Here is a 19,819-nt window from a genome sequence, read left to right as displayed (position 1 = left end):
GTAGGACAGTGCTGTGATGGTAGTTGTCTATGCCTTAAGCCAATCTTGCTGGACAAATGTACAAATTACAGTCACAGAACTCTACGCTGTGGTCCTATTTTTATAAAATGAAAATCCATGCATAATATATAGCAGAAATAATAACACCGACTCTTGGAAAAGTGAAATTCCAGATGCTTTTTATTTTCTCCATGCTTACTTTTATTTTCTAATTCTTAAATCTCAGCACAAACCAAAAAGAGGGCAGGGGGAAGAAAGGAATGAGTAATTCTCACAGACTGCAAACGGACACATAGGCACCATTGCGGGGGAAGGGGGGAGGCAATAGGGTGACGTCAGCGGTGGCAGGAGAGGAGGAGCATGAGCAGCAGGGCGGCAGTGAGCACACAGAGGACGCACACCGTGGGAACCACGATCTCCGAAAGCAGGTGCAGGTGGCGGCGCAGGGGCTCTGAAATACAACAACCATCGCAGAGGCTTCCTCCTGCTGCTCCTAACCGCGCGGGGACAACTGGACAAATGGCACCAACACGTTTGCCGAACTCAATCACTAGCTATGAAAGGAATCCTGGTAAATTCAACGTCAACCTGAACAGCAGGGACTGGGGGCACAGCTCAGAGGTAGAATAAAGGCCTTGGGGTTGATTCCCAGCACCACCACACCAAAACATGTGTAAGTTGCTGAAATAGCTTAGAAAGCACGGAATGCCTACATCTTTCCTTCCACGTTACTGTAGTAAAGCAGATGTGTACCAGTATTTAAGGCACCTATTAATCGCAGGATATTAGCTCCCATATTCCATGTACCCGTCATTTCTCTGTGGGCAGGGAGTAGGGTGACAGAATGCTCCTTGGAAAATGGGGTCCCTGATTCAGTGTCCACTGTGGGGCTGTCAGCTGGGCTCCTGATTCGCCGACAGCCATGTTCCTGTGCAGTTCCCAGACTCCACAGACATCTGCATGGTGACTGCATTAAGCTGATTTGGGTTCTGCAGCTGGGGAGGTTGGTGCGTGGTCTGTAAAAGGAACTGGAGTGGAAGGATTTGGTGTCGTACTTTGTACTTGGGATACTACATTAAAGATGGTTTTATTGCAGCAGAAAAAGTATTTTCTCTGACTTCCCACACAGAAGAGCCCCACTGAGATGCCAGCACCTCCTCACACAGTCACAGCTTGGTTATTCTGCATTTCTGACCTCCTTAATCCCACTTCATAAGAAGTGATTGCCCTGGTTTTGTTCATTCCTATATCCCCAGGTCTTAAAGTAACCCTTAGAAGCACGGTGCCGGAGATTCACACCTGTAATCCTGGCTACTCAGGAGACAGATATGAAGCTCACAATTCAAGCCAGCTTGGTAAGAAAAGTCCATGAGACTGGTCTCCAATTAACTAACAAAAAAGCCAGAAGTGGAGCTGTGGCTCAAGTGATAAAGTGCTAGGCTTAAGCACAAAAGGTCAGGGACAGCGCCCAGGCCCTAAGCTCAAGCTCCAGGACTTGAATAAAGAAAATAACCCCTAGATCTCTAGGTGATAGTGACTCTTTTAATAATTACTTGCTAAGGGCAGGGAAAGTGGCTCAGTGGTAGAATGCTTGCCTAGCATGCATGAGGCCCTGGGTTTGATTCCTCAGCACCACATAAGCAGAAAAGCCAGAAGTGGCACTGTGGCTCAAATGATAGAGTGCTAGCCTTAAGCTGAAGAGTTGAGGGACAGCGCCCAGGCCCAGAGTTCAGGCCCTACAACTGACAAAAAAATTTTAAAAATAATAACAATAATAATAATTACTTGCTAAATGAGTGAGTATAAGTGTTCTGACCTTTTCTTCATTCCATACACTGTAATACTTGACTTTGCCCTCTTCCCACAAGCCCACTTCAATAAAAATGATAGGTAGTCAGACGCCAGTAGCTCATACCTGTAATCCTAGCTACTCAGGAGGCTGAGATCTGAGGATCGCGGTTCAAAGCCAGCCTGGGCAGGAAAGTCCATGAGACACATCTCCAATAAACCACCAGAAAATCAGAGGTGGTGCTGTAACTCAAGTGGTAGAGCACTAGCCATGAGCTAAAGAGCTCAGGGGCAGTACCCAGGCCCAGAGTTCAAGCCCCATGACTGACAAAAAAAAAAGAAAAGGTATACCAATTTACAGTATAATTCAAAAAGTAAAAATAGGCTGGTTGAAATATTTATCTTGGACTGGGTGCTGGTGGCTCACTTCTATAATCCTAACTACTCAGGAGATTGAGATCTGGGGATTGCAGTTCAAAGTCAGTTTTGTCAGTTTTGCTGTGAGACTCTTATCTCCAATTAATCACAGAAAAAGCCAGAAGTGGCACTGTGGCTCAAGTGATAGAACTCTAGCCTTGAGCAAAAGGAGCTCAGGGATAGTGCCCTCGGACTGGCCAAAAAAAAAAAAAAAAAATTATACTGGGGGCTGGGAAGGTAGCTCAGTGGTAGAGCGCTTGCCTTGAGCTGAAAAGCTGAGGGACAGCGCCCAGGCCCATAGTTCAGGCCCCACAACCGGACCCAAAAAAAAAAAAATTATAGATTTATTTATTGTCTTGGGTTTTGTTGGCTTTGAGACAGGGTCTTACTATCTAGCCCAGGCTGTCCTCCAGCTCACAATCTGCCTCAGCTTCCTGAGTGTATGTGTGTTCCAGACCTGGAGCTGCACTCAGTGCCTGGGTGCTGTCTCTAAGAGTTTTTTGTTTTTGGTTGCTCATGGGGCTTGAACTGTGGTTCTGGATGCTGTCCCTCAGATCTTCAGCTCAAGGTTAGTGCTCTACCACTTGAGCCACAGCACCGTTTCCAGTTTTCTGGTGGTTTATTGGAGATAAGTGTCTCACGAACTTTCCTGCCTGGGCTGGCTTTGAACCTCGATCCTCAGATCTCGGCCTCCTGAGTAGCTAGTATTACAGGTGTGAGCCACCAGCACCCAGCTGTCTCTAATAAGATTTTTTGGCTAAAAGGATAGCAGTCTACCACTTGAGCCACAGTGCCACTTCTGGCTTTTTCTGTGATAAGAGTCTCCAATTTACCAGCAAAAAGCCAGTCTCATTCCAGCACCACAAAAAATAAATGACAGTAAATAAAATGTTTGGAAAATTGAAGTTAGACATTTTTTTAAAGTGAAGAAAAAAAATCCAATTTTAAATAAAAGTGGCTTGGAAAGGTTGACTTTAGATTGGTCTGCATTCTGATCAAGATTTTGGCAATATTATTTATATATGATTCTGCATGGAGTTTAATTATCGAAGAAAAGAACTAAAATATACTCACCTGTAGCAAGCCTCTGGTTGTTAATAGAGCAAGTTTCCAAGGCTTCAAGGCGCCAACTTTCCACCTAATAAAAACCCACCCAGTAAATAATTTTTACACTAATATTCTGCAATTGCAGAATTTGCAGTAAACATGGGACAAAATTAAACATTTAAATAATCTTCCTGTCATTTAAATGAATTGGTCCATCTTGCTCATTTCTTATGCATGGGGGTAAAGAAGTGAAGGAAGAGATCTGAAGCTCATTCAATATAGTGCCTTTGGAACAACTGAGGCAGTGAGTTCTTCCTGTTCCATCATGGCCTCCAGTCTTTTTTTTTAAATCAGTCACGGGGCTTTAACTCTGGGCCTGGCCGCTGTCCCTCAGCTTTTCAGCTCAAGGTGAGCGCTTTATCACTTGAGCCACAGCACCACTTCTGGCTTTTTCTGCTGATGTGGTGTTGAGGAATTGAACCCAGGGCCTCATGCATGCAAGGCAAGCGCTCTACCACTGAGCCACCTTCCCAGCCCCTCTCTCTGAGCTTTTTTGTGCACAACAGCCCACGCTCTACCATTGAGTCACAGTTCCACTTCTGGGATTTTGGGTAGTTAATTGGAGATAAGAGTTGTCCAGACTTTCCTGCCCAGGCTGGCTTTAAACTGTGGTCCTCAGGTCTCAGTCTTTTGAGTAACTTGAATTACAGGTCTGAGCCACTGGCGTCTGGCACATTACTTAACTTTTCTGTATGTTGAAGAACATGTAGTGTATGCATGAAGCTGACTTTAGGATTACATTTAACTAGATGTCTCTGTTGACTTAGCCCTGTGCTGACCCAGAGCCTAACACACACCTTTGTTACCTCTAGCCATGTCTTCAGGGACTGAATTTTGGATCATGTTACTCCAGTGTAAGCAAATGAGCAAGAGAGGCAGGGGAAATAGGAGACGAGACATACAGCATAAGCCGTCTTGGAGAAAAGAGGAGAGGCCATTGCTCAACCCTGTGTACCTCAGTTCTTATCTCTGGAAATCTAGAAACAATAACATTTCTCCTACCTCTCGAGGATTCGGAAATCCATTGGCCATGATAATTTTCTTGTAGTATTGAACTGAAGCCTTGGGATAGCGAGGCTTGTTCCTGATGTTAAATTCAACGTAGTAGAATCCGTATCTATCTGCGTAGCCTCTCTCCCACTCAAACTCATCCAGCAGAGACCAGGAAATGTACCCTTTTATATTCACTCCATCTTTGATAGCTGTAAAAACACATCATCCCATTTTTATTTTTTACTGGTCCTGGGGCTTGAACTCAAGGCCTGGGAGCTGTCTCTAAGCTTCTTTTGCTCAACGATAGCACTCTACTACTTGAGCCACAGTGCCATTTCTGGCTTTTTCTAAGTAGTTTATTGGAGGTAAGAGTCTCGTGCACTCTTCTGTCTGGGCTAGTTCTGAACCATGATCCTCAGATCTCAGCCTCCTGAGTAGCTAGGATTATGTAAGCCACCAGCACCTGGCCTAACACAATACTATTTTTCTTAGTAAATAAAATCTGTTAAAAATGGGATGACAGCCAGGTGCTGGTGGCTCATACCTGTAATCCTAGCAACTCAGAAGGCTGAGATCTGAGATTCAAGGTTCAAATCCAGGCAGGAAAGTCTGGCCGCCAGGAAACTGGAAGTGGTGCTGTGGCTCCAAGTGGTAGAGTGCTAGTCTTGAATGAAAAAGATCAGGGACAGCGCCCAGGTTCTGAGTTCAAGTCCCACAACCAACAACAATAAAAACAGCATTGTGCAGGTAATATTAAACTTCTAGGACTAGGAATGTGGCTTAGTGGTAGAGTGCTTGCCTAGCATGCATGAAGCCCTGGATTCGATTCCTCAGTACCACATATACAGAAAAAGCTGGAATTGGCGCTGTGGCTCAAGTGGTAGAGTGCTAGCCTTGAGCAAAAGACACTCAGGGACAGTGCCCAGGTCCTGAGTTCAAGCTCCAGGACTCAGGGGAAAAAAACAAAACCAAACTTCTATTGTTCTGGTGGAGGGTTTTTGGTGCCAGTACTGGGGCTTGAATTCATGCCTCTTGCCTAGCTTTACACTCAAGGCTAGCGCTCTACCACTTGAGCCACAGCGCCACTTCTGTCTTTTTGTCCGGTTAAGTGGAGATGAGTCTCTCCGTTCATCCCTTGTGTGGGCTGGTTTCGAATTGCCATCCTCAGATCTCACCCTCCTGAGAAGCTAGGCTTATAGGTGTGAGCCACTGGTGCCCTGCTTTAATTTCTGAGATGTCAAAGCAAGTTTTAGTTGCTCATAGGTGCTCTCAAGTTTTGCCTAGACTAAATAGGAGGCGTGGAGGGGAGTAGGTCGCCTCTCACCTTTCAGCATTTCGTTAATGTAGCCTCTCAGGTACTGGATTCTCCACTCATCACACAGCTGAGTGCAATGCGACTGCTGAGGGGCTCCGTTTTCCATCACGTAAATGGGGGGACTGCCATATTGGGTCTGAAAGGGAGCCACAGTAATGAACAGCTTCAAGACTGATGCACAGGTGGGTTTCTGGGCCACAGGCTCACATGACCACAGAAAGTCAGGGCTCCACATTCTAATGAAGTGCACATTGGCACACAGTAAGTGTGTCAGCTTAGAGACGAATGAAACTGGAGGTGTAGAGTTTCTGTGGAAGCATATATTGAATATCTTTTTCTATAACTTGACCTGGCTGGAGGGGAAATGTACTTCCTGTCTTGTTCTTTCCCATGCGTTTCTATCTCAGGTGAGAAGGCCAAGGAAAAAAACCTAGAGCTAGCCAGGCACCTGAGGCTTGTGCCTAACTACTTAGGAGGCTAAGATCTGAGATCCACTGTTCAAAGCTAGCCTGGATAGAAAAATCTGTGAGACTTTTTTTTTTAAACCAATCCTGAAGTTTGAACTCAGGGCCTGGGCACTGCTCTTGAGCCTCTCTGGGCTCAAGGCAAATGCTCTACCACTTGAGCCACAGCGCCACTTCCAGCTTTTTCTGTGTATGTATGTGGGACTGAGGAATCAAACCCAGGGCTTCATGTATGCACTCTACCACTGAGCCACATCTCCAGCCCCCTGTGAGACTTATCTCTAATGAAGTTGCCAAAAGCCAAAAGGGGAGCTGTGGCTTAAGTGGTAGAGCACTAGCCTTGAGCAAAAAAAGCTCAGGGATAGTGCCCAGGCCTTGAATTAAAACTCCAGGACTGGCACACAAGAAAAAATTGTAGGGCTGATTGTGCATGTAGGAATGGTCAGTCTCCTTAGGCCTTGTTCTGCCAGGCCTGTGAGTAGTTCCCTCAGAAGCGAGGGTCCAGCATGGGTAACTGGATTTCATTGTTCCTCAGTGTTCAAATGTAGTCACCTGAGTTTAAATACAGGATGTAACTGAGGAGTTAAAAACAGATGTAACTCTTTGGCAGCAGGTTGAACCTAGGGCCTTGTGTATACCACACCATGCCCTCCCAGCCTTGTGATTTACTGTGTGTGTACGCGTGTGTGTGTGCGTGCACATACATGTCTATACTAGGGTTTGAATTCAGGGCCAGGGAACTATCCTATTGCTTTTTTGATCAAGACTGGTACTCTACCACTTGAGCTACAGCTCCACTTCCAGCTTTTTGCTGACTATTTAGAGATGAGTCTCATGGGCTTTCCTGCTCTGGCTGGCTTCACACTGTCTCCTTATGTAGTTTAGGGTGACAGGCCTGAACCACCAGCATGGAGCTTTATTTTGTTTTTGAGATAGAGTTTCCCTAACTTTTCCCAGGTTGGCCTCAAACACTAAGTCTTCTTGCCTTCATCTTGAGGAGCCAGGATTATAGATTGTGGTGCTGTGACACTGCCAGGCTAGGTAGGTAGGTAGGTTAGCATGCTACGCACCTGAGCAAAGTTCAGGAGCCTCCTAAATCCCCAGGGCACAGAATAGAGCCATTTGGACCCCAGATCTGGCCAGGTGGGGTCAACAAACTCTATTAAGTCACGGTCGTTGTGGTAGCTGGGTCCCTGGCGGGAAGGGAAGTGCCTTTCCGTGATGTATCTTGTCGTAAAGTGACCCAGCCCCAGGAAGTCAGCTGTGCCTTTCACGTAGCTCTTCTCCTGGAGGGAGAACTCGGGCAGCCGGGACATCTCCAGCCCTTGCTCTGCGCTCTTCCTTCCTGACCAGAGAGAGGCAAGAGGGACATTGGAGGGTTGTTTGTTTGTTTTTCTCAGAAATCACTTATTGTTTTGTTTTTTTGGGGGGGTGTCCTTTCGTGGGGCCTGAACTCTGGGCCTGGGCGCTGTCCCTCAACACTTCAGCCCAAGGCTAGTGCTCTACCACTTGAGCCACAGCGCCACTTCCCGCTTTTTTCTTTTTGCTTATGTGGTGCTGAGGAATCCAACCCAGGGCCTCAGGCATGCAAGGCAAACGCTCTACCACTGAGCCACCTTCCCAGCCCCAGAAATCACTTATTGTTATATTCTGTGATGAAACTACCACATTGACATAAAATATTTTCCTATTTCTTCAAAACAGATAACAGGTGCTGGTGGCTCACGCCTAGAATCCTAACTTCTCAGGAAGCTGAGATCTAAGGATCACAGGTGAAAGCCAACCGAGGCGAGGAAAGTCCATGAGTCTCTTCTCGCCGATCAACTACTAAAAAGCCCGAAATAGAACTGTGCTCAAGTGGTAGAACGCTAGCCTTGATATAAAAAGCTCAGGGGTAGTGCCAGGACTGGCACCAAAGAAAGGGGGTGGGGGGAAGGACTTGAATAGACATTTCTCCAAAGAAGATAGACATAAGCAATGAGCACATGAAAAGATACTTGAAGTCACTATTCATTAGAAAATACAAACCAAAGCTACAATGAGACGCCACCTACACCTACCAGGACAGCTACTGTCAAAAAAGCAAAATCCTACTTGCAACACGTTCATCGCTGCAATATTCACAATAGCAATATTCCACAATGGCTGTGGAAACAGCCCAGATGCCCTACACTGGATGAGTAGATCTGAAAAATGTATCTATACACAGTGGAATTTTACACAGCCATTAGAAAGAATAATATTACATAATTTGCAGGGAAATGGATGGACCTAGAACAAATCGTGTTAAGTGAGGTACGCCAAGCTCAGAGAGACAAACCACACTTTTTTTTTTCTCATTTTCAGAATCTAGATTCAAAATACAACTGGATATGATATATAGGACGCTAGGCATTCACACATAGACTAAAGGAGGATACCCTGAGGGGAGAAACCCAAAGGCATAAATCTTCTGAACATTTAAAATACTATTTATCAAAATGAATACTGGGGGCTGGGGATGTGGCTTAGTGGTAGAGTGCTTGCCTAGCGTGCATCAAGCCCTGGTTTCGATTCCTCAGTACCACATAAACAGAAAAGGCTGGAAGTGGTAGAGTGCTGGCCTTGAGCAAAAGAAGCTCAGGGACAGTGCCCACATCCTGAATTCAAGCCCCAGGACTGGCAAGAAAAGAAAGAAAAGAGCTGGTAGCTCACACTTGTAATCCTAGCCACTCAGGAGGATTGTGGTTCAAAAAAAGCTCAAGGGACAGTGCCCAAGCCCCAGGACTGGCAAGAATAAAAAAGAATTTCAGGACTGGGCACTAGTGGCTCATGCCTGTACTCCTAGCTATTCTGATGAATTTTGATGATCTCTATTCAAAGCCAGCTGGGCAGGAGCCCGTGAGGCTCTTATCTCCAATTAACTGGAAGTGGAGCTTGTGGTTCAAAGTGGTAGAGTGCTACCCTTGAGCGAAAGAGCTCAGGGACAGCGCCTAGGCCCTGAGTTCAAGCCCCATGACTGACAAAAGAAAAAAAAAATTCCAAGAAATGGAAACAGTTGTTTTTTTTTTTTGTTATTGTTGGTGGTAGTGGTGTTTTTGCTTTCTTTTTTCCTTCCTTCTTTTTAGGGGAGGCAATAGGACACAGAAATGGAGAGAGGAAGAGTAAACAAATGCAGTCAGGATTTTCAGCATATACTATGCAGAAAATGAACTATGTAATTTGTGGACAGGGATGGGTGAGGGAAAGCAAAGGAAGGGGTGACAATGTCAAAAAAAGAAGTTTACTCATTACCTGACTTATGCTAACTTCTGTATAACACCTGAATAATAATAAAATTATATATTTTTTAAAAAAGATTTGGGTACAGTGGCTCATGCCTGTAATCCTAGCTACTTAGGAGGCTGATATCTGGGGATTGCAGTTCAAAGCCAGCCAGGACAGGAAAGGCCCTGAAACTCTTATCTCAAATTAACCACTAGAAAACCAGAAGTGGTGCTGTGGTTCAAGTGGTAGAGCACTAGCCTTGAGCTGAAGAGTGCAGGGACAGCGCCCAAGCCCAGAGTTCAAGCCCCACGACTGACCCAAAAGCTCAGAGACAGCGCCCAGGTCCTGAGTGCAAACCCCGGGGCCAACAAAAAAAGAAAAAATAAGTAAGGTCATCCCAGTGGTGAGGACAGGCACTGGTGGCTTATGCCTAAAATCCTAGCTACTTAAGAGGCTGAATTCTGAAGCCATCCTGGGTAGGAAAGTCAGTGAGACTCATCTCCAATTAACCAGAAAAAAAACAAAACAAAAAAGCAGTGTAGTATCTTGGCTTACCAATATGATCCTTCATGACTTGGGGATAGTCACCCGCATAAATGGGGTTGGCAAACCAGCCCAGGCAAAATTGTAGGTATCTCTCAGCTGCTTCTATGTCCTTGAGTCTGTTCATGTCCACAGGCTCCCCCCAGTCACAGGTCAGCGAAATCCCCACCACCCCTTGAGAAAGAAAAGGGAAGATAGGTAGGGTTAACAATGCTCGGTAGGAAATTACTCATTACCTTACTCATGAAACTGTAGGTCCTGGTGCTTGAACTCTGGGCTTGGGCGCTGTCCCTCAGCTCTTCAGCACAAGGCTAGTGCTCTACCACTTGAGCCACAGCGCCACTTCACTTCCGGTTTTCTGAGTGGTTTATTGGAGATAGGAGTTTCCTGGACATTCCTGCCCAGGCTGGCTTTGAACCATGATCCTCAGATCTCAGCCCCCTGAGTAGCTAGAATTGCTGCACAGTATCTTTACAATAAAAAATATATTTAAAAGAAAAAGGGGGCTAGGAAGTGGGGTGACATTGAGTCTGTGAGCTTGTATCTATTATCTAAAGTTTGTCAAAGACCAGGATTCAAACTTTTTCCTTTTTTGCTGGTCCTGGGGTTTGAACCCAGAGCCTGGGCAGTGTCCCTGAGCTCCTTTTGCTCACGGCTAGTGCTCTACCACTTGAGCCACAGCACTCACAGTGATTCATTGCAGTCTCCTGGAATGTCCTGCCCTGGGCTGGCTTCCAACTGTGATCCTCATAGCCACGCCCCCTGAGTAGCTAGGATCACAGGTGTGAGCCACCAGCACCTGACTCTTGAACTGATGCTTTCACTCATTGGCTGACAGTCTACCACCTGAGCCATGCTTCAAAACCAAGCTCTCCCTATGGGGCCTAGGCTGGCCTGGAACCCTCCCTCCTCCCGCCTGCACCCTGAGTACCACATGTCTGCTCCCATGTGCAGTGGGGCTTACCATGCTGTTTGCTGCGCCACGTGTTGTTGTAAGCATGCCAGGCTTGGGCGTGTGCCTGAAAGAGGAGGAGGGATGCATAGCTGGCTGACTCCAGTTCTTTCCTCTTCACCACTGGGATGACCTTACTTAACTATTTTTTTTTTTCTTTTTTGTTGGCCCTGGGGTTTGAACTCAGGACCTGGGCGCTGTCCCTGAGCTTTTCTGCTCAAGGCTAGATAGAACTCTACCACTTAAACCTGTCTTTCATAGATAAGAAAGTCTGAAAAGCCACCTGAATTTTTTTTTTGGGGGGGGGGTCCGGTTGTGGGGCCTGAACTCTGGGCCTGGGCGCTGTCCCTCAGCTCTTCAGCTCAAGGCTAGCGCTCTACCACTTGAGCCACAGCGCCACTTCCGGCTTTTTTCTTTTTGCTTATGTAGTGCTGAGGAATCGAACCCAAGGCCTCATGCAGCAAGGCAAGTGCTCTACCACTGAGCCACCTTCCCAGCCCAGCCACCTGCATTATTATAGACATGTTCACAGCTCCACCTTTTAAATATTCCATTTAAGAACTCACAGGGTAGGCTGGGAAGGTGGCTCAGTGGTAGAGCGCTTGCCTTGCATGCATGAGACCCTGGGTTTGATTCCTCAGCACCATAATAAGCAGAAAAAGCCAGAAGTGGCACTGTGGCTCAGGTGGTAGAGTGCTAACCTTGAGCTGAAGAGCTGAGGGACAGTGCCCAGGCCCAGAGTTCAAGCCCCATGACTGACCAAAAAAAAAAAAAAAAAGAACTCACAGGGCTGGGAATGTGGCTTAGTGGTAGAATGCTTGCCTAGAATACATGAAGCCCTGGGTTCTGTTCCTTAGTACCATATAAACAGAAAAGACTTGAAGTGGTGCTGCAGCTCAAGTGGTAGAGTGCTAGCCTTGAGCTAAAGAAGCTCAGGGACAGTGCCCCAGACCAAGAGTTCAAGCCTCAGGATTAGCGAGAAAACAACAAACAAACAAAAAGGAGCAAAATGTAGAAAGAATGCCATGAGTTTGAGCGTCTGCTGTTCACCAGTGACCTCCCAACCTTATCACATCGCCCACTTTCTGCTAAGTGTCCCTTGGGGCCAATCCCCTTGGGTCTGTGCCCTGATCCTCAGTCACCATCACTGGCATCCACATCTAGGTCCTATAAATGACCTAATTTCTTCCTGCCACTTAGCTTATGCTTATGACACCTGCTGTCACATAGCCCCCTCAGTCTGTGGACAGCCTCATCGCTCATGGAAGATTTCAGCCCTTTCCTCCCATCACTATCCCTCCAACTATGGACCCACAGGTAACACAATGCACAGGTGCACAGGAGAATGTGAGCCCATTAGATTACTATAATCTGGGCCCCAGTGGCTCATGCCTGCAATCTTTACCACTCAGAAGGCTGAGCTCTGGGGATCATAAGTCAAAGCCATGAGCAGGAAAGTCCAGGAGACCCTCATCTCCAATAAGCTAGCAAAAAGCCAGAAATGGAGTTGTGGCTCAAGTGGTAGAGAGCCAGCCTTGAGCAAAACAGCTAAGGGACAGCACCTAAGCCTTGTGTTCAAGCCCCAGTGTGGCACGCACATGTACACACACACACACACACGAAAAGCACTTAAATGTGTCAGTTATAGTGACGTGAATGCAAGCTGGAGAGGATCAGCAGAGGCTCAGACTCCTGGGGCAGACGCCTCCCTGCCCCTGCAGCCCAGCCGCCTCTCCCCGCTCCCTGCAAAGATCAATGATCAGGCTCACCTTAAGGATGTGGTGTGCTGCCTTGTACAGGCCGGTGCCGGGCAGCCTCAGGCCTGGAGCATGGTGGCCCGTCTCATAGCCCTTCTCCACCATCGCCTATGGGAACAGCAAGTGGGGACCACACGACCAGTGGGAAGGAGCAGAGAGCCCCTCCCACCTCTGGCTTCCCCACATGAAGAGGGACCCTGCTTACCCGAGGATCGCTGAAAGTGACCCAGTGCTTCACTCGGTCCCCAAAGGCCTCAAAGCACAGGTTGGCATAGTCGCTGAAGTAGCCGGCCATGCTTACATTCTGCCACCCACCATATTTGACCTGGAGCAGCTGCCAACACAGAGAGAAGCTGGGGCCCCCGGGGAGAGACTTTGGAGCTGATGAGGCCTTGAACAATCTGACAGAGGAAGTGATTTCTACAAATCAGGCAACACCCAAGTAGGAAACAGGAAGTGGGAGACTTCTGCTTGCAAGGAACCTACCTGGTATTTGGATAGTGAGATCTTCTACTGGGCTCACACCTGTAATCCTAGCTACTCAGGAGGCTGAGATTTGAGGATCAGGGTTCAAAGCCAGCCGGGGCAACAAAGTCAGTGAGACTCTTATCGCCAATAAACTACTCAAAAAAGCTGGAAGTGGCGCTGTGGCTCAAGTGGTAGATGCTAGCCTTCAGCAAAAGAAGCCGAGGGACAGTGCCCAGACCCAGAGTTCAAGCCCCAGTTCCCCCCCCCAAAAAAACCTAAAATCCTTTAAAAACAAACAAAACAAAAAACAAATGAGATCCAGGTGTCAATGGCTCAAGCCTATAATTCTAAGCTACTCAGGAAGCTGAGATCTGAGGATCATAGTTCCTGAGAGTCTGATCTCCAATTAACTACCAAAGAGCCTGAAATAGAAAAAGAAAGAGGGAAGGAAAGGAAGGAGGGAGGGTAAAGTCTGACTGGGGATTTTGAGGTCCCTATGTAAGTTAGAGAGCCCACCCTTTAGCATTTCCTCAAGGACAAATCTTGGAAACCTGACCTCTGCACAGATGCCTTTAGGTTAGAGTGAGGGCCCTACTTTTTTGGAGAGCAGGTGAGTTTGGAGAAGGCTAGGATTGGAGGGCAGCTGGGGACCTCCAATGTGGAGCCCAGGTGACTGGAGATAGGTTTGTGTGTGGGTTGAGCCACCAAGAGGCCTGTAAGCCTGGGCTGCAGGAGGGAGCCAAACTAGCTCTAGGGAGGCTGAGATCTAGAGGATTGAGATTCAAGGCCAGCCTAGCAAGTTGAGTTGCTTTTGCTCAAAGCTAATGCTCTACCATTTCAGGCATACCTCTGCTTCTAGCTTTTTGGTAGTTAATTAGAGATGAAGCTCTTGGACTTTCCTGCCCAGGCTAGCTTCAAACCAGGATCCTCAAATCTCAGCTTCTGGAGAACTAGGATTATAGGCACGAGTCACTGGCATCCAGCTGTTTATTTTTAAGACAGAATTTCACTATAATGCCCAGTCTGGTTTGGAATTTTTGATCCTCTTGCTTCAGATGCCTGAGTGCTGGAATTATAGGCATACCCCAACCAGGCCCTGCTAAAGTTCCGTTCTTTATAAGTCATTCAGTCTGTGGTATTGCGTCAGAGTAGCACAATAGGCTAAGACTGAATTGGAGAGACGGCTTCATTCATGGAGCCCAGACCCCCTGTCTCTGCCCCAGTGCCAGGCTTCCGGCTCCCTGCTGAGCCAAGCTCCCCCGAGCCTGCCTGGCCCTCACCTGCGGCAGGTCCCAGTGGTACAAGGTGACGATGGGGGTGATGTTGCTCTTCAGCAGGGCATCGATCAAATTGCTGTAGAACTCGATCCCTTTCTCATTCACCTGCTCAGCTGCAAGCAAAGAAGATGGGCTAGAGATGTGGCTTAGTGGTCGAGCACTTGCTTAGCATGCATGAAGCCCTGGGTTCCATTCCTCAGCACCACATACACAGAAAAAGCTGGAAGTGGCTCAAGGGGTAGATGCTAGCTTTGAGCAAAAGAAGCTCAGGGACCGTGCCCAGGCCCTGAGTCCAAGCCCCAGGACTTGCCAAAAAGGAGAAGGAGGAGGAACAGGAGAAAGAGGAGGAAAAGAAGGAGGAAGAGGAGGAGGAGGAGGAGAACATGACTCTACCAGAAAGGATGTCAGCCTTACCTTCTAGGTGCAGCAGTACCGGGCCCTGGGGCTCTTCACAAATTGCCGGGACCATTGGCCTACCAGCATCCTGTGTCTCATAGAGAATCCTTTCTTTCTGAGCTGGTTCTGGGGCTTGAATTCAGGGCCTAGCCTAGCTTTTGCACTCAAAGGCTGGTGCTCTACCACTTGAGCCACAACTCCACTTGTGGCTTTTTGGATGAGGTTCATTGGAGATAAGAGTCTCAGATTTTACCGCTCTGGGCTGGCTTAGAACCCCAATCCTCAGATCTCAGCTTCCTCAGTAGCTCGGATGACAGGCATGAGCCACCTGCTTCCCAGGGGGCCTTTCAGATGCCTGGGAGCTCCATTCCCTGCAGAATCTCCACCCCCAACACTGTGGTGTCCCTGCAGAACCTCCCCGGACTGCCCTGGCTCACCTCGGATGCCGGTGGGCAGGAGCCGGGGCCAAGACAAGGAGAATCGGTAGTGAGTAACTTGAAGCTCCCGAAGCAGAACTATGTCCTCCTGTAGAGACAGGGGTGAGGCCACCAGATAAGCGGGAGGGGAAAGCAGAGGCCACAGAGCCTACAGCCCCGCCAAGGCTCTAAGTGGGAGAGGAAAAATCTGCCTCCTCTGCGCGGAATAGGGGTGACAACACCTCCCCCCTGTGGCTGTGCTGTGGGGTGGGGGTGGGGCACTTAGAACACCCCATCAGAGCCCAGCCGGGCACCTGTGGCTCACACTTCTAATCCTAGCTACTCAGGAGGCTGAGAGCTGAGGATTGCAATTTGAGGCCAGTCTGGGCAGGAAAGTCTCAGAGACTTATCTCTAATAAACCACTAGTGGAGCTAGTGGTTTAAGCCACTTTAAAGCCAGTAGTGGAGCTGTGGCTTAAGTGGTAGAATGCTAGCTCTGAACAACGAAAAAAAGGCTCAGGGACAGCACCTAAGCTTTGAGTGCAGGCTTTAAGACTAGGGCTGGGAAGGTGGCTCAGTGGTAGAGGGCTTGCCTTGCATGCTTGAGGCTCTGGGTTCGATTCCTCAGCACCACATAAGCAAAAAGAAAAAAGCCAGAAGTGGTGCTGTAGCTCAAGTGGTAGAGCGCTAGCCTTGAGCTGAAGAGCTGAGGGACAGCGCCCAGGGCCAGAGTTCAGGCCCATGACTGGATCCTCCCCCCCCAAAAAAAAAGACTAGAAGAAAAAGAAAGAGAAGGAGAAGGAGGGAGGGAGAGAGGAAGGGAGGAAGAAAAGAAGGAAGGAAGGAAGGGAGGAAGGAAGGAAAGAAGGAAGGAAGGAAGGAAGGAAGGAAGGAAGGAAGGAAGGAAGGAAGGAAGGAAGGAAGGAAGGCAGGCAGGCAGGCAGGCAGGCCTATCAGAGTATTCTAATAAACGAGTATGAATCCCCCAAGAAGCCAATCCAAGAAAGGGGCTGCGGAGAAGCTAGTCCCAACCCCTACACAGGGTCACAAGCAAGCCAGGGACCAGGCCTTCAGAGAACTCTGACCTCCGTTGCTGGACTCCATCTCCTTCTCCTCCATCTCAGACTCCTTTGGCCACATTATGTACAGGATGGATCTTTGTTGTTTGTTTATTGTGCCCATAGTGGGGCTTGAACTCATGCTATGGCTTGGCTTTTTCCCTCAAGGCTGGCTGTCGACCACTTGAGCCACACCTCCACTTCCAGCTTTCGCCTACTTAACTGGCAACAAGAGTTTTATAGCCTGGGCTGGCTTTGAACCTGGATCCTCTGATCTCAGCCTCCTTGAGTAGCTAGGATTACAGGCGTGAGCCACTCGCACCCAGCTGGCTAGATACAGGGTGTTTGGCATAGCATCAGGTTGCTTGTCAAACAGACTCCCCAACTCTTTGGCAGGCTGGCACACAGCACCCCCCTCCAAGCCCCCACTCACCTGAACCTTGTAGTAGCCATCACAGGCCTCGTCTGCCGTGCTGTCCCCAAGCACCTTCCCGGGCCCGCTGTGCGTGAAGGCGTCCCAGATGCTAGCTCCTTTCCCATCCTGGTCCCAGGCGCCCTCCATCTGGTAGGCAGAACTGCCCACACCCCAGGAGAAGCCTGGGCCGTGGACCGCCTGTCTCACCCAGAGCTGTGCCTCCCCGCTTCAGGGGACCCCCCTCCCCCAACTTCCCTGGCTCCCTGGCATTGGGTTCATTGAAAACATTTTTGAGCCAGTGATTCATGTTGAGAATCAAGCTACTTAGGAGTCTAAGATACAGAGGAGCGATTGCAAAAAGCTAGGTTGGAGGGAGGGAGGAGGCTCAAGTGGTAGAATACCAGCCATGGTGAGGCCCTGAGTTCAAACCCAGGTCCTGGTCCTCCTCAAAAAAAAAAAAATGCAGGCACAATTTTTAGTTCACCTTGCTATTCATTATCTGTATACATTTTAGTAATTAAAAAAAATCTTAATAAGCCAGGTGCCAGTGGCTCATGCCTATAATCCTAGCTGCTCAGGAGGCTGAGATCGGAGGATCACGGTTCAAAGCCAGCCAGGGCAGGAAAGTCTGTGAGACTCTTATCTTCAATAAACCACTTAGAAAACTGGAAGTGGTGCTGTGGCTCCAGTGGTAGAGTGCTCGCCTTGAGCTGAAAAGCTCAGGGACAGTGCCCAGGCCCAGAGTTCAAACCCCATGACTGACTAAAAAAGAAAGAAAGAAAGAAAGAAATCTAGGACTAGGAATGTGGCTTAGTGACAGAGTGCTTGCCTAGCATGTATAAATCCTTGGGTTCAAGTCCTCAGTATCACATAAACAGAAAAAGCAGGAGTGGTGCTGTGGCTCAAGTGGTAGAGAACTAGCCTTGAGCAATAGAAGCTCAGGGATAGTGCCCAGGCTCTGAGTTCAAGTCCCAGGACTGGCAAAAAAAAAATCTAGGGCCGGGCGCTGGTGGCTCACGCCTGTAATCCTAGCTACTCAGGAGGCTGAGATCTGAGGATCGTGGTTCAAAGCCAGCCCGCGCAGGAGAGACCGTGAGACTCCTATCTCCAATAAACCACCAGAAAACCGGAAGTGGCGCTGTAGCTCAAGTGGTAGAGCACTCGCCTTGAGCTGAAGAGCTGAGGGACAGCGCCCAGGCCCAGAGTTCAAGCCCCACGACCGACAAAAAAAAAAAAAAAAAAAAAAAAAAAATCTAGGGGCTGGGGAAGGTAGCTTAGTTGATAGAGCATTTGCTTAGCATGCATGAAATCTTAGATTCAAACACACACACACACACACACACACACACACACACACACACACACACACACACAATGTGTTAGAAACATTTTACAACAGTTACATGGAGGTATTGTCTCTTATCAGTCAGGAAGCTAAAAGCACCAAATTCCTTGCCACAGACAATCAGATGGTCAGACAGCCAGACATTTGGAGACAGATGAGCAGAGGAATGGACATACATACCAGGTGGGAAAGTTCCATAGTAGAAGGAGGCATCTTCTGGGGACCTCTTGCTTGTGGCTCCCAGCCCAGGTACCAGCGGGAGCACACACCACAGAGTGAGCACCCACCGTGGCTTCATGGTGCCCAGGCCTCCTCCATACTGGAGAAAAGCACCTGTGCAGGTCACTGGCCAGATTGGGGGTGGGGAGGACACAAGTGGGGGACACTTGATTTGTACCCACAGATGGGCCCATGTGTACCCCTGGTGGGACACTGAACAGGAGACCAAGCCAGGCCTAGCAAGCACTGGGTTGAATGAGTTAAGGCTCCAAACCAGCCTATCTCCCCAAGCTGGGCTGAAGGGGCAGACCCAGCCCCCACCTCTCCAGCCCCTCCCTCCAGCTCTGCCCCAGGGGAGCTCCAAGTCCAATGCCAACAGGCCCGAGTGTCAGGGTGAACTCCTTCCTATTGACCCAGCCCAGGCAGCTCACCCAGGATTGTCCTCAGAGCCCGACACTCCAGATCCCCTGCTCTCTCGGATCCAGTGTGCGCCACCCCCGAGAGCGCAGAGAAGGCTCTGGTTGGGGGGTGTGGCCCATGGCCTGATCCTCACAGAGGGGCCTGATGGAGTGCTGAGCTGGCAATGCCGCCTGACTCAGCAATGCCCTTGGCCCTGGGCCCTGGGCCTCCAGCTGCCCCCTCCCAGGGTAGATGGGCAGCAAAGACAGGACAGGGGGCCAGTCCTCTGATCCTTTAGACCCGATCTCCCACCGTCAGCCCCTCCCTGCTGGACTGCATGGAAATCTCTGGGATTTATTAAAGTAGATTTTCCCACTTCAGCCTCTTCTCTTGGGACTCTTGTTTTTGTCAGTGTCGGGGCTTGAACTCTGGGCCTGCGCACTGTCCCTGAGCTCTTCAGCTCAAGGTGAGTGCTCTACCACTTGAGCCACAGTGCCATGTACAGTTTTCTGGTGGTTTATTGGAGAGGAGTCTCCTGGCCTTTCCTGTCCGGGTTGGCTTTGAACCATGATCCTCAGATCTCGGCCTCCTGAGTAGCTAGGATTATAGGTGTGAGCCACTGGTGCCTGGCTCTTGGGACTCTTGAATCCATACTTCACTCTGGCCTCCACCCGGTAATCACCTTTCCTGTAGATAATCCCTACTCCTGCCCCTGAACTCAGTCCTCACATTCCCTGTTGCGCTGTTCTCTTGCTGTGGATCCCTTAACTGGAAGCCTGATTTGTGAACTGGTTAATTCTTCCCTGTGAATCCTATAAGTACCTCCTGCAGCACCTTCAACCAAGTCAGGTGTTTATCTGTCAGACACCCTGCCTTACTCACCCAGTCTCACCATGGTGGCCCAGAGGGCCCTTAGTGGTATACGATGAAGCCGGGCACCTATGGCTCACACCTTTAACTGTAGCGACTCAGAAGGCTGAGATCTGAGGATCACAGTTCAGAACCAGTTGGCACAGACAAATCTGTAAGACTCTTATCTCCAATAAGCTAGCAAAAAGCCAGAAGTAGAGCTGTGTGTGGTTCAAGCAGGAGAGCACCAACCTTGAGTGAAAGAGTTAAGGGATAATGCCCAAGTCCTCAGTTCAAGTTCCAACACACACACACACACACACACACACACACACACACACACACACACACACACACACACGGTGTGTGAATCTAAATGAACCTAAATATCACAA

At 48.7% G+C, this 19,819-nt stretch overlaps 2 protein-coding genes across 5 annotated transcripts in view; one reads left to right on the top strand and one right to left on the bottom strand.

Moving 5' to 3' along the window:
* Zwilch (zwilch kinetochore protein) overlaps positions 1-311 on the top strand; it is a 41,630-nt gene extending 41,319 nt beyond the window's left edge. For all 3 annotated transcript variants that reach the window (XM_069995077.1, XM_069995079.1, XM_069995078.1), the window contains one exon: positions 227-311. The gene's annotated coding sequence lies outside the window, so the exon portion shown is untranslated. The remainder of the gene's footprint in view (positions 1-226) is intronic.
* A 24-nt stretch (positions 312-335) lies between these two features.
* Lctl (lactase like) lies at positions 336-18,255 on the bottom strand. 2 transcript variants are annotated; one of them, XM_069995080.1, is made up of 13 exons: positions 18,138-18,255; positions 16,631-16,794; positions 15,161-15,248; positions 14,331-14,440; positions 12,788-12,916; positions 12,595-12,690; positions 10,838-10,892; positions 9,886-10,047; positions 7,155-7,429; positions 5,630-5,756; positions 4,315-4,514; positions 3,280-3,343; positions 336-451 (listed from the first exon to the last, which is right to left on the bottom strand). In XM_069995080.1, exons 1-13 carry the CDS (start codon positions 18,253-18,255, stop codon positions 336-338), a joined length of 1,704 nt encoding a protein of 567 aa, XP_069851181.1. The 2 variants fall into 2 exon arrangements, with proteins under 2 accessions (XP_069851181.1, XP_069851182.1); XM_069995081.1 differs by lacking the exons at positions 3,280-3,343; positions 4,315-4,514; positions 14,331-14,440; ... (1 more) ...; positions 16,631-16,794; positions 18,138-18,255 and having other exon boundaries at positions 12,788-12,877.
* Positions 18,256-19,819: the final 1,564 nt, after the last annotated feature.

The sequence above is a fragment of the Dipodomys merriami genome, unplaced genomic scaffold, assembly GCF_024711535.1.
Source record: "Dipodomys merriami isolate MVZ:Mamm:240054 unplaced genomic scaffold, mDipMer1.0.p SCAF_48, whole genome shotgun sequence".
NCBI lineage: Eukaryota > Metazoa > Chordata > Mammalia > Rodentia > Heteromyidae > Dipodomys > Dipodomys merriami.
Note: the sequence above shows the minus strand (reverse complement) of the source record. Positions and strands in the feature narration are given on the sequence as shown.